Source organism: Lepidothrix coronata, unplaced genomic scaffold, assembly GCF_001604755.1.
Source record: "Lepidothrix coronata isolate B3197 unplaced genomic scaffold, Lepidothrix_coronata-1.0 Scaffold76, whole genome shotgun sequence".
NCBI lineage: Eukaryota > Metazoa > Chordata > Aves > Passeriformes > Pipridae > Lepidothrix > Lepidothrix coronata.
In genome coordinates, this window is record NW_016690256.1 from 2770942 (window position 1) to 2782158 (window position 11217).

At 42.3% G+C, this 11217-nt stretch overlaps 1 protein-coding gene across 1 annotated transcript; it reads left to right on the forward strand.

Moving 5' to 3' along the window:
* The first annotated feature begins 146 nt into the window (after nt 1–146).
* Nucleotides 147–8101, forward strand: DDIAS (DNA damage induced apoptosis suppressor). The gene is made up of 5 exons (XM_017819606.1): nt 147–414; nt 1141–1269; nt 2251–2412; nt 3457–3574; nt 5306–8101. Exons 2-5 carry the CDS (start codon nt 1157–1159, stop codon nt 7853–7855), a joined length of 2943 nt encoding a protein of 980 aa, XP_017675095.1. The 5' UTR covers nt 147–414; nt 1141–1156; the 3' UTR covers nt 7856–8101.
* The last annotated feature ends 3116 nt before the right edge of the window (nt 8102–11217 follow it).

Here is an 11217-nt window from a genome sequence, read left to right on the forward strand (position 1 = left end):
TGGAGGCGCTCTGACCCCTCCGTGCGTTGTGATTGGGCGAACCGAGGCGCCCTGCCGTCGCGCTGAGTCACGATTGGCTGAGCACCGCCTTGTCCCGCCCCTACCAGGGGCCCGCAGCAGCCGCACTTCCGCCCTTCCGCCGTGGCCTCAGTGCCGGGGCGAGCCGGGGGCGCTGAGCGTAGCCCCGGCTCCGCCCCGCCCCTCGGCCCCTGCAGGGAGGCTCAGGGGGGAAAACTGGGTGTGAGACGTGTTGGCGACTCGTGTTTTGCTTTTCCTCGGGGAGAAAGCGAGGCGGAAGGATCACTAGAGGGCACCAGGCACCGGCGGGAGCCGCGGGGAGAGCCGGGCTGCCGAGAGGCAGCGAGCGCGGCGGGAGCACCTGGAGGGCTCGTGGTTCCCCGCCCGAGCGCTGAGGTTTGGGTTGGTTTGTTTATTACAAAAAATTAAAGTAAAACAGATCTGTTTGTACTGTGCTCTTTTAACTTGTGTCGAGACAACGAGTTTTGTATTTCTTCCAAAGAGGAATAGAGCTACAGATCTTGAGTCTCTTTGCCCTTGCCAGAACCTGCGTGAGCACTTACACGCTGCGTTATATCCCTCGTATTTCAGTGGAATATTTGCAGTGTTTTCTGCTTTTTGGGATGCGTTTTTGTTTTTTTCTAATGTCTTTTAAAAGTGCAGGTAAAAAAACCCGTAACTTTGTTTCTCTAGTTCTGAGTTGAAGACCAGTGTTTGCAGAATTACAAGTGTAGAATCATTTCAGTTTTTAACCCCATGTTGTGACTTCACTCTAAATTAGCGAAAAAATCAGAAAATGATTTGCCGTAGTGCTGCATTCAAGGTTAGACTAAAGATTCCCTAAATACGAATGAGAATTTGCATGATCTGTCTGCAATAGTGTGCAATGCCGTGAATGCTTCCTTCTTATTACATAGCTTCATCCTTTTTTTTTCTCTTTTTTTAAAGAGTTAATTAGGAGTAATAATAGATGTTACTTTAATTGAGTTATTATTCAAACAATGGTCATTTTTTTCCTGAGGGCTGCTTTGCAGAGTGTTCAAGCAACCCAACTAAAAGCAGTTAATATTAACATCTCATAAAATGAGAACTCTTCAAATCATTTCGACTTACTCATTTCAGGTGATGCTGTGAGAACATGAGTAGTGTGAAGGGACTTTTGGCTGCCTCTGTGATTTCCATCCAGAATTCCTGCTTCATCTATCCTGCCTGTCAAAACTGCTTATCTAGGCTGATACTGGATCCTAGGAGGTATGTCCTGTTTTGGGGATCATTAACTGTTTTCCATTAACTTGGGAATCTCTGTTAGCTGAACACAAGTTGAAGGAAATTGGTGAAAATCCAGCTGTTGTAGAAAAAAGTGCTGGTTTCAGATATTTATGTTGCTTATCACTATTTGAATCTCTTTGTATTCCAGTAGCAGCTTGGAGATCATTGTGGACTGAGGATTCTATTGCATTTAGTGCCATGCAATATCAAAGGACAGTTTAGCAGAATAAATGATGTGCGTTAATGGCTTCCAAGTGCATCCCCTACAGTCTGTCCAGTCCCTCTATGCTGTTCTTAAGTTGGAAAGCATTGACTGAAAGCCCCTCTAAATGAAATTCTGATTTGATTTTTTTTCATCTCGTTCTATATGTTCAACCCACCAGGTAGTCCTGTATGACTCTTCCACTGACTGTGTGTCCAGAAATGTGTGAGATTTCCTTTCTAATTGCAGTGTTGGGTGAAGAACAGTAAATCAATGAATGTCAGCACTGAGTAAAAGGAGCTGACTTTGTAAAGCAGGGATATCTCTTGTTTCAAATGCTGAAGTACAAGGTAACAGTGCTGGGTCCTGATGATTTTTTTTTAACCTAGATATTTATACTAATGCTGCAGGATGAAAAATCCCAACCCAGAATGAAACTTGAAAAATCAGAGTGCAGGGAATTGAAAATTACACTCCAACAGTCACTCAAAGCCCACCGACTCTCCAATTTCACAAGAGGGTAGCATTTAATACATTAGTAAAAGAAGCCAGAGGCATTCTGTCATGATACGGACACCTTGCTCTGAGCCTTTGGTAAGATTAATGCCTCAAGAAGTACAGAAGAAAAAACATCTTACAGCTTTTGATGGAATATTTGATACATTATAGTAGTACTACAGCAGGTAACTTCTTACCTCAGCAGTAATTAACAGAAGTTCATGTATTCAATCTTTTTTTATCCTTTTACTGTCTTTTGTCAGGTTTAATTGTCTAAAATGTGGCTGCACAGGTGAAGCTAAAGATGCAAGCTACAGATATAGATTGTCCCTAAAGATTGCTGACACTAGTGATTTGTTTGACATCACTGTTTTTGGAAGTTGCTTAGATCCATTCTTTGGGGTCACCGCAGAAAATCTGCAGAGGTAAGGAATGGATTCTGTCTGACCATATAGCTGCTGCTTTTTTATTCAGCCTAAAAAAATTGAGGTGAGCCTAGATGGTGGGGAAACGAGTGAGAAGAAGCTGCTGAAGTGCTCCAGCATTTCCTTAGTACCAATCACCTTGAGAAAATGCTGAAATTTGATTTTATTTTTTTTCTCTGAAACCTTTGCATCTTGAGATGGATTGCTTCTAGGTAGTAGAAGAAATCCTCCACTTGTCTGTTGTAGGCAGCTACTACCTGCTAAGTGAGCTTCACAGTTTGGTTGCTTTGACTTCTTCCTTGTGTCCTTTCTTCTTTATTTGAGATAGAGCTTCTGGGTTTTGTTTTTTTAACAGTTTGGATGCACTTGTGACTTTTCTTTAGTATGATCAGATTTTCCTTTAGAGAGAAGGGATTTCTAAGAAAGCCTGTTAGTTCTCAGAGCCTGACAACGCACATTATAGGCCTCAGATTTCCTGAAATGTGAAACTGCTGGGATAAGATATTCAGATGCGCACCCTGCTTCTTTCTCTAGTCTGTTATTTTCCAGTGCCTTGTTTTATCACTGGCTCAAAGATGAATGCTTTTTTAATCCCATATTAGCAGCATAAATAGCATACTCATGGCAGGCATTCTGCCCTGCACTGCTGTACTGCTGTCAGCCATGAAAAGCAGTTTTTTCTGTGTATGGATACTGCTGTGCTGTAAAGGTCTGGGCAGGAAGGATGTGTAAGCAATAGCAGAATACTGACAGCCTTATACAGTCACTGTGTTCATCAAAAAATCACAACCACGCAGGGAACACCCGAAAATTGTGAGTGTATTAAACCTACTCAGAGTGGTTGTTTTGTTTGCTTCTATTTCACTAACAAATTGAGTGAACTAAGCAGTCCAATTCATAGCTTCCTGTTTTCATTCCGTGTTTAGTTTAAACTACCACAAAATTTTCTCCTTAATACGTATCCTCTTTAGCACTATAGTACAGCTCAAATACTATGTAGGGCTTCCTCTGTCAGTCCAATACTTCTGTATGTTTTTACTCAAGGTATATTCAAGACTTCAGTCAGCTGTCAGGAGAAACAAATGCAGAGGCACCTACAGGATTATTAGTTCAAGCAGTGGAAACCTGTTTCATTGGAAAAAGATTTATATTTGGATTGAAGGTAATTTTAATCCATGTTACTCTCTTTTAATGAGTTTTTTTCACCAGGTTTTGTAGCCAATAAGGAGTATAGACTGAGTTATCAATGAATCATATACAAAATCTCTTGGGAATTTGAAAAGATTTAAGGCTAGGACATGAGAAGGTTTCTGCTTCTTTTCCCCAAGACTCCTGTGTTATTTCAGATGAGTCACATCCAAAAGTCATCTTGAATGGCAGTAGTCGGCTTGACAGCTTGTCAGGGTGCTTTTCAGAGAGCCTGAGCAGTGCCAGCTCCTGTGCATATCAGTAACAGCTTGGAGTCTGTAAAAAACCATGTATGGTTTGAGCAAGAAACAAGACTGTCTTTCCAAGCGCTGCCCTACCTTTCCTATGCTGTGTGGTCTCCTAGTGTCTGAAATGTAAGGAGAAACGCATCCCCCTGCACCCTTTTAATATTTTTGGATTTAAGAGCATGTTTCAAATTGTTGATAAAGTACAGCATCTGCGTATGTGGCTCTTCTATGTATTTAACAGACTTTGAAATATTAGTTCTTAGTAATCCTTCCACAGAAACAGTCTTCTGAGTTCTCTTCAAGTGGTGCTGGTGTGAGTCATTCATTTTATAAAATCTGTCAACTAAACACTACCTGGCAGGGGTTTTTCCTCTCCCACAGGTATCATGAGATTTGTATCTGAGCTTAGATTTTCCTAAAGCACAGCATCTTAATTAATGGAAGTTGCAGGAGTTAATGGATTAACTTTACTTGCCTGGAACCCTTCACCAGGTCTCTGTGCCTGATGCCTTTACAAATCTTACATATCAACAGCCATATCAAATGGCTGAACACACATTCAAAGACCATTTGCTCAGCCCTTGTTTGTAGACATTTCTGTGTAGTTGTGTTCAGCTGTGCCTACAGTTGTACCCTCTCAGATAAAACTCAATCAGCTTACCACACTTTTTTAAGACTTGCCTTGGAAGGGTGTTGTCCTTGGCTAACAGCCTTCAGCCTCAACCCTTACACAGATTCAGGGAGGAGGAGAGTTGTTAGAACTATTTTTGCTTTTTGGCCTCTGGCTTTGCCAGACCTTGAAGGGTAGATGAGAAAGGGTTTATCCACTTAAAATGTTAGATAATTCCCTCTGTTTTAAATGTAATTTTTCATCTGTAGTTTCTGTGTAGAGAGAAGCAGGTTTTATAAAGTATTGTAGCTGAAGCTCCTCTGAAACACTACTCTCCATAAAAATCTGAGAAGATAAAGATTATAGCTTATTTCCCTTTCACAGGGGTAGTGCATAGAAAATATCATGCTGGCTTTGATAGCTGAGCTGCCAAGTCAAGTATCTGGCACAAGAGTGCTTTGCTTCAAGTGCTGCCCAGTGCCTCCTGGATAAAAGCATTGGCCTGAGGCAGCGAGCTGTTGGCACTGAACTGCACTGGAGGAAGCCCGGAAGCATCCAGTGCCCTAAAGAGAGGAAAAAGTTTTCTGTGAAGTCCTTTCTTACAATTCTTGGTTGTTTTTCCAGCTCCAAAACTTTGTGTAATTGCAACAAGCAAAGAACCTCTCACTGTGATGCCCTTTATAGCCCTTGCCAGTGCTTATTTCCCAGGGATTGCTTTGTGTGACAGACTGTTTTGTATTCTCTTCCCTGCAGATCCTGAGAAAAAGTGAGACCTAAATTTAAGCCTGACTTAAAAGGCATGTTAATTTTTTTTTCTAAGTTGGTTGGTTTTTTGTTTTCCCCCCAGGGTTGTGCAAGGGAAGATGGAGGGTGTTCTGCTGCCAGCAGCATCTTGCAAAACTGTTCCAGAACTAATAGAAGTACGAAAAACCTTACAGCTTGCCAGATCTTCCTGCCAAATGCTGCTGTTACTGGCTTTACTGTTATCAGCTACTTAGATCATCTCTTGCAGTCGGCAAAACTCAGGAGTGGTAATAACACCTCGTATTTACCTGATGCATCATCAGCTCCAATGGATGAACCTCTCAGTGAGCTCAGCAGCTTGTCTAGCCTGAACAGAAACTCCTGTTTTGTTCAGTCTAGTGGCAGAGAAAGTTTTTTAGGGTCCTGGCAACAATCCTTCAGCCTGACTTCATCTGTTGCTTGGGTAACAGCGGAAGACTTTCCCACTCTGGAAGTGGGAAAGCTGGTGAGTGAACAGCATGAAGAAGAGGCGAGGCCTGTCTCTGCAGAATTGTGCAGTGTAAGCCTCAGCAATCAAAATCCTTGGGATTCACAGTTTTGCAGCTCTTCTGTGAAGGAAGGAGATAAAGAGAAGGATAATGAATTAAATTCTCAGCTTAGTTGGATTGACAGTATCTCTGTAACTGGTAAATTGGAGAGAGTACCCTCTCCAAGGAGTGAATATTCACAAGGAAACTGTTCCAGGTTGTTACAACATCCCTTGGAATCTGAGGTAAAACACATTTACCTGAAGACTAATAGTAGAAATTATTGTTACCCAGAAAAATTCCACAACTCCTTTGTTTACAAGAAAGGTGCCTCAGCTCCTAATCATGTAACCGTAGCTGGAGTGTCTCAGGTGGGCTCTATGCTTTGGGAAGAGCTCCCGTTCTCGGAAAGCCTAAATGATTTGTTAGCCAGAATAGAAGACAGCAAGGATATTGTAACATCACCCAGCCTTGATGCAGGCAGATATGCCCTTCTTGAACATAGAAAGTTGAGTGTAAATCTTAACAAATCATGTCCCAGGCAAACCCCAGTGGCTGGTGATTTGCCAAGGAGCATCTCGGGGAGGTTCTTGCCACCAGCAGAGAATGATAGTTGGGATAGCTGGGAGAACACACTGTTGGCTTGTCTTCAGTCAAATCCTCCAAGTGATGAGGTGCCACAATGTGAGTCTTCCTCTGGTGTATTTTCTTCAACCATTAAGGAATGTGGATCACCTTGCTTTATATCTAATCCCCATCTACCTCTTATGTCACTGTCCTCACCAGTTACATCAGAGCCTTCTCTTTCTGAGAGCAGATGTGTGCAGTCCAAAGAAGCAGATAGTGACACTTCAGATTCATCTTGGTCTTTTATTAGTCTGCATGGAGAAACCTCCTGTTTAAAAAGGAGCAAGGCAGCTACCTGTGTGCATTCTGCACATGATAGCTGTTTAGCTGCTTGTGAAAATAAAGAAAATTATTCTTCTACAGCAAGCCAAAAAACAGATCTTACATTCACAGGAGCCTGGGACTCTGATCCACCAACTCCGCACAATACAAGTGGGATATATAAAAGAGAATTAAAACCATTGACAATGCTGTCCGATAATACCTTCAAAAGTGTTAGAAGGCGGGAAGTGCAATGGAACAGTGTCTTCCCTGAAGGCAGCTACAATGCTTCTGCTGATCTCTTTGATGCAAGTGCAAGAGAGGTATCAAAACCTGTAGAATTTCTAAATAAATCATGTAATTCTTTAATACAGGAAGATACTTTGACAGAGAAGGTCACAGCTCCTGAATTGGTGCTTTGTCCTGGAGGTGTTCCTTGTAACAGTTCAAAACTGACCTCATCCCTACACAGGTCCCCTCGTGCTTTTAGTAAGCACAGTACGCCCATAGCTCGCTCCTTTCATGACTCAGAATGCAGTTCAGTTAGTGCTCAAGACTTTGTTCCTTATTCACAGTCGACTCCTGTGACAAAACCTCTGCAGAAAGTGTGGCCAGGGGGGGAAAGAAGTTCTTTTGTCACCCTCTTCACCCCTAAAAATCCCACTAAAGTGCATTCCAAATGCAAGCGATCTAGGTCTTCCTTTCAAAACACTCTGCTGCAGCAGCTTACTGGCAAGTTAGTGAAACGTGGGAGGCCAAGTAGCAGGGAAGACAAAGAAAGTAGTAGCTCTGCTTCACAGCAGTTCCTTAACAGCCAACTGCCTGCCAACTTTGAGGAGTGGATCCCTCCCTCTTCAAACAAAAGGCATAATCCGACTGTGCCTTTAAATTTAAAAAGAATGTGCTGGGCTACTGACTTGCAATCCACCTGTGGGCACACTGGCAGGGACCCTGTTCCTGAAAGCAGAGAGAACAGTGAAGATTGTGCAAATTTTGCCCAAAACAAGAGACTAAGCCCTGGGGACACAGCTAGTGTTGTAAGAACTCCTTTATCTGCAGGTGTCACCAATGCCTTGTTTTTGAAAGATACAGTCCTGGAAACTTGTTCCCCTTCAGAATGCAAGAATCGCCTTTCAAGTGGAAATTATTCAGGAGGTATATTGGAAAGGCCGACTGGCTGGTCTCCTGAGTTGTTCTTCCAAGCACGGACCCCTTTTTCCAATAAGCCAAAATACTAGAAAAAAGATATTTCAATGCTGTGTTCTTTTTAATTATTTCTGTTAAACTTCTGGGAAGGATCCAGCAGGATAAAAGAGCTATTTAAGAACTAAATTGTTTATACACCTATTGGCATATGTCTTGCTAAGATGAGTTGTGTTTGTTTGCAGATGTTTGTACCACAGAAATGGGGAAAATCAAAGCTTGCAGTTACTTTTTTTTATTGTAAATTAACTCGAGGATGTGCAATAAAAACTTTTGTAAATATGTGAGTATTGAATAGATCTTACTTTATTGAGTACAGGTAAAGTGGAGTGTTTTAATGTTGCACTATTGTCTTTTCATCACAAGAGCAGCCCTGGAGTCCGTGTCCACTCCAGCTTATTACCTGATGAGACTCTCTGGAGAAAGGCCAAATTTTCATCGAAAAATTTCAAATGCCATATGGGCGCCTTGTCTTTGAGCCCATTTGGATCTTGTGACAGCCTTGAATTGGGGGGAGGGCACCATCCTGAGAGGTTGGTAGCAGGTCACAGTTTTCCTCTAAGATTTTTCAAGTTAAAGACTACTAGTGGCAGATTCCTGGCAGTGTCTTTCCTCTCCCTTGTTTTGGGGTCTTCCATATCCCTCACCCAAAACAGCTGCATTTAGGGTCATTGAATAGAGAAATCTTGGATGTGTTGCTGCAAGTTTGTATGTCAGGTCCTGCAGAAGGGTGTGGGAATCTGGTAGCACAGGATGTCGTCAGCCTGAAAAACTGACATTTTGTTGCAAATGAGTGTTTTTAAGGTCAAAGAGGCTGGAGAGGATGCACCATCACACTTGTAGAACCAGAAGCAGACCTAAAAGTACCTGCTGTAACTTTTTATTTTTTCTTTTGAGGCATAAAATGAATGTGCACCGTTCACATTGTGACTGGTGACAGCGAGGTGTTACTTGGTTCATTCTCAGCTGCAAGGTGGACATTTTTGCATTCCTGTGTTTGAGGCCTCACCTCATTCTTATTGCACCTACTTAAGCCCCAGAGTCAGTGTTCGTTCAGAAAAGTTTTGTGTCTCAGCATGCAAGGAACAAATTGTATCAATACTAGTATCTAAAGCACTTTCAGGTTATAAAGACAGCACTTCTGCCTTAGGAAACCTGAGAGGCAGACGTTGCTGTAAGTTAGAAGAGTATTGTGGGAATGTATCATTTTGTGTTCACTTTGTTCCTATGTATTTTACTCACTATATGTTATTGATCATTGTTGGATTCAAGGCTAGAAGGGTTTCATGTGTGACTGAAAGACTTCTCTAACTTCACAGGCCCCTAGTCTCACAATAGGTACCTTAGTGGGGCATCTACACAGACCACCAGATTTCGGGCAGGACCTTCCTAAGGCAGCTGACAGAAACCATGTTTGGGATAGATGGAAAAAAAACCTTTGGAATTTGAGCTGTAGTCTTTGTGTGCCTTCATATCTCTTCTATGAAATAATTATGTACCTGCTCATTAATTTCGGGAAACTTGGGGAAGTATGAGGGCATTTACTTTTGCCACCTTGTCCCTTACCTACTATTTTTAGCATAGGTCACCATTTCAAAGCATATAGGTAAACCTTTTTAGTTTCTCAGTCTCTACCCTAACTTCTGCACCTTCTAATCAAATGCATTTCCCTTTGAGGGATGGGAAGGAGAAGAGTATTTGAAATCAAACAAGCTGGTTCTGCAGCTGAGCAGGGTATAAATGAGGTACAGGCTCTCCTGCAAGGGTATGGGTGTACTCAGACTGCAGGCTGACCAAAAAAAACAGCAAGCAGCAAGTCTGTACAGGTAAATTCCCTTTACAAAGAAGCTTTTACAAAGAAGCTTTTTCCACTCAGCATTGGTTTGTTGGTTTGGTTTTTTTCGCTACTTACAGCTGAGGAAACCTAGGCACAGGTTCAAAGACTTGCCTGACATAAGAGCAGGGAGTCCAGCTCTGAAGACCCTAAATTACCATCTTTTCACTGTCCTACCCTGCAAGTTACTAAAGCACATCCCAAAAGTTCTTCCCAGTGTTTTAGGATGCTGCAATAGCAGATGGCAGTGGAAAGAGGCTCAAGATTTCTTCTTATGAGTCCAAGCCTAGATCCCCACAGTCCCTGAACGTTAAATAAAAGAGAAAGGAAAATCTAGTTATAGCAAAGAAAGAGGCAAAAAGGAGCAGAATTAGACATCACAATTTGATGATGTTTAATTGATAAATTGATTATGTTTTTAAGAGAGAGAGGGAAAATTTACTTTAGATATGCAGAAGAAATCCTTCACTCTGCAGATGGTGAGATACTGGCACAGGTTGCCCAGAGAAGTTGTGGTTACCCCATCCCTGGCAGTGTGTTCAAAGCCAGGCTGGATGGGGCTCTGAGTAACCTGGTCTGGTAGAAGGTGTCCCTGCCCATGGCAGGGGTGGTTGGAACAAGATGATCTGTAAGATCATTTCAACTCAAACCATTCTGTGATTCGCTGACCAAAGTAACCACAAACATCATGCCGGCAAATGGAGTCACTTGTTAAGTGTGGTGCCAGTGACACCACTGCTGCCCAACACAGCAATGCTGCACTGTAAGGGACAAACAGCTCCATAATCAAGGCTTCTTGGCACAGCCAAAGGGACGTGAGGGTAACAGCAGAAGCCATATGGACTTTGCAAACTGTTGATGACTTACCCAGCAGAGCTTTAGCCCTGCATTTGACAGCAAATCAAGTGCACCAGAGCTGCACCATGGTTGCTTCATTCAGGATAGTGCAGGGCTCCGGAGTGAGGCCAAGTGAGACGGCCTGTGCCTGCACCTGTATTTACCAATGCTATGCCTGTTGAAAAGATTTTATTTATTGCAAATAAAATCCTACTTGATGAATCCTTGGGGCAAGTGGAAAACGAGTAAGAAATGTTTCCTGCCTTGGTAAATCTACATTTATAGCTTATGTAGAAGAAATAAAGGGAAAGACAACATTACTCATACTCAAATCACTGAGCACAGGGAAGGCAATACAGAAAAGGTTTTAAGACATCATAAAACTTGAAAACTAGTTGCTTCTAGTACAGCACATAGTAGGAAACCGCAGTTATCATTGGCTCTCTAAGCACTCCCTTGTGATGAAGTAGACAGACACCCACTTTATCACAGTGGTTAGGCCTGATCCAAGTGATACGCCAGAGACTTGATGCAGCTATGAAACACTGCCAGAGCTTCTACATCATATACCTGACAGCATCTTGACATGAAATGTTTGGTTCAGCATGAGTGATTTTTCTCAGCAGACAATTCATTCACATACTATGGTAAGCGATAGCTTTGGTGCAAGCTGATGTGATTATAATTATAAGCTTGTACAGAAAGACTAGGGCTCAGCATGTTTAA

Bases quoted from the DNA above. Each gene is read 5' to 3' on its own strand.
- DDIAS (XM_017819606.1), top strand. From the start codon at position 1,157: ATGAGTAGTGTGAAGGGACTTTTGGCTGCCTCTGTGATTTCCATCCAG. The intron at 1,270-2,250 runs GTATGTCCTGTT...GTCTTTTGTCAG, and splicing joins CTGATACTGGATCCTAGGAG to GTTTAATTGTCTAAAATGTG. The intron at 3,575-5,305 runs GTAATTTTAATC...TTTTCCCCCCAG, and splicing joins GATTTATATTTGGATTGAAG to GGTTGTGCAAGGGAAGATGG.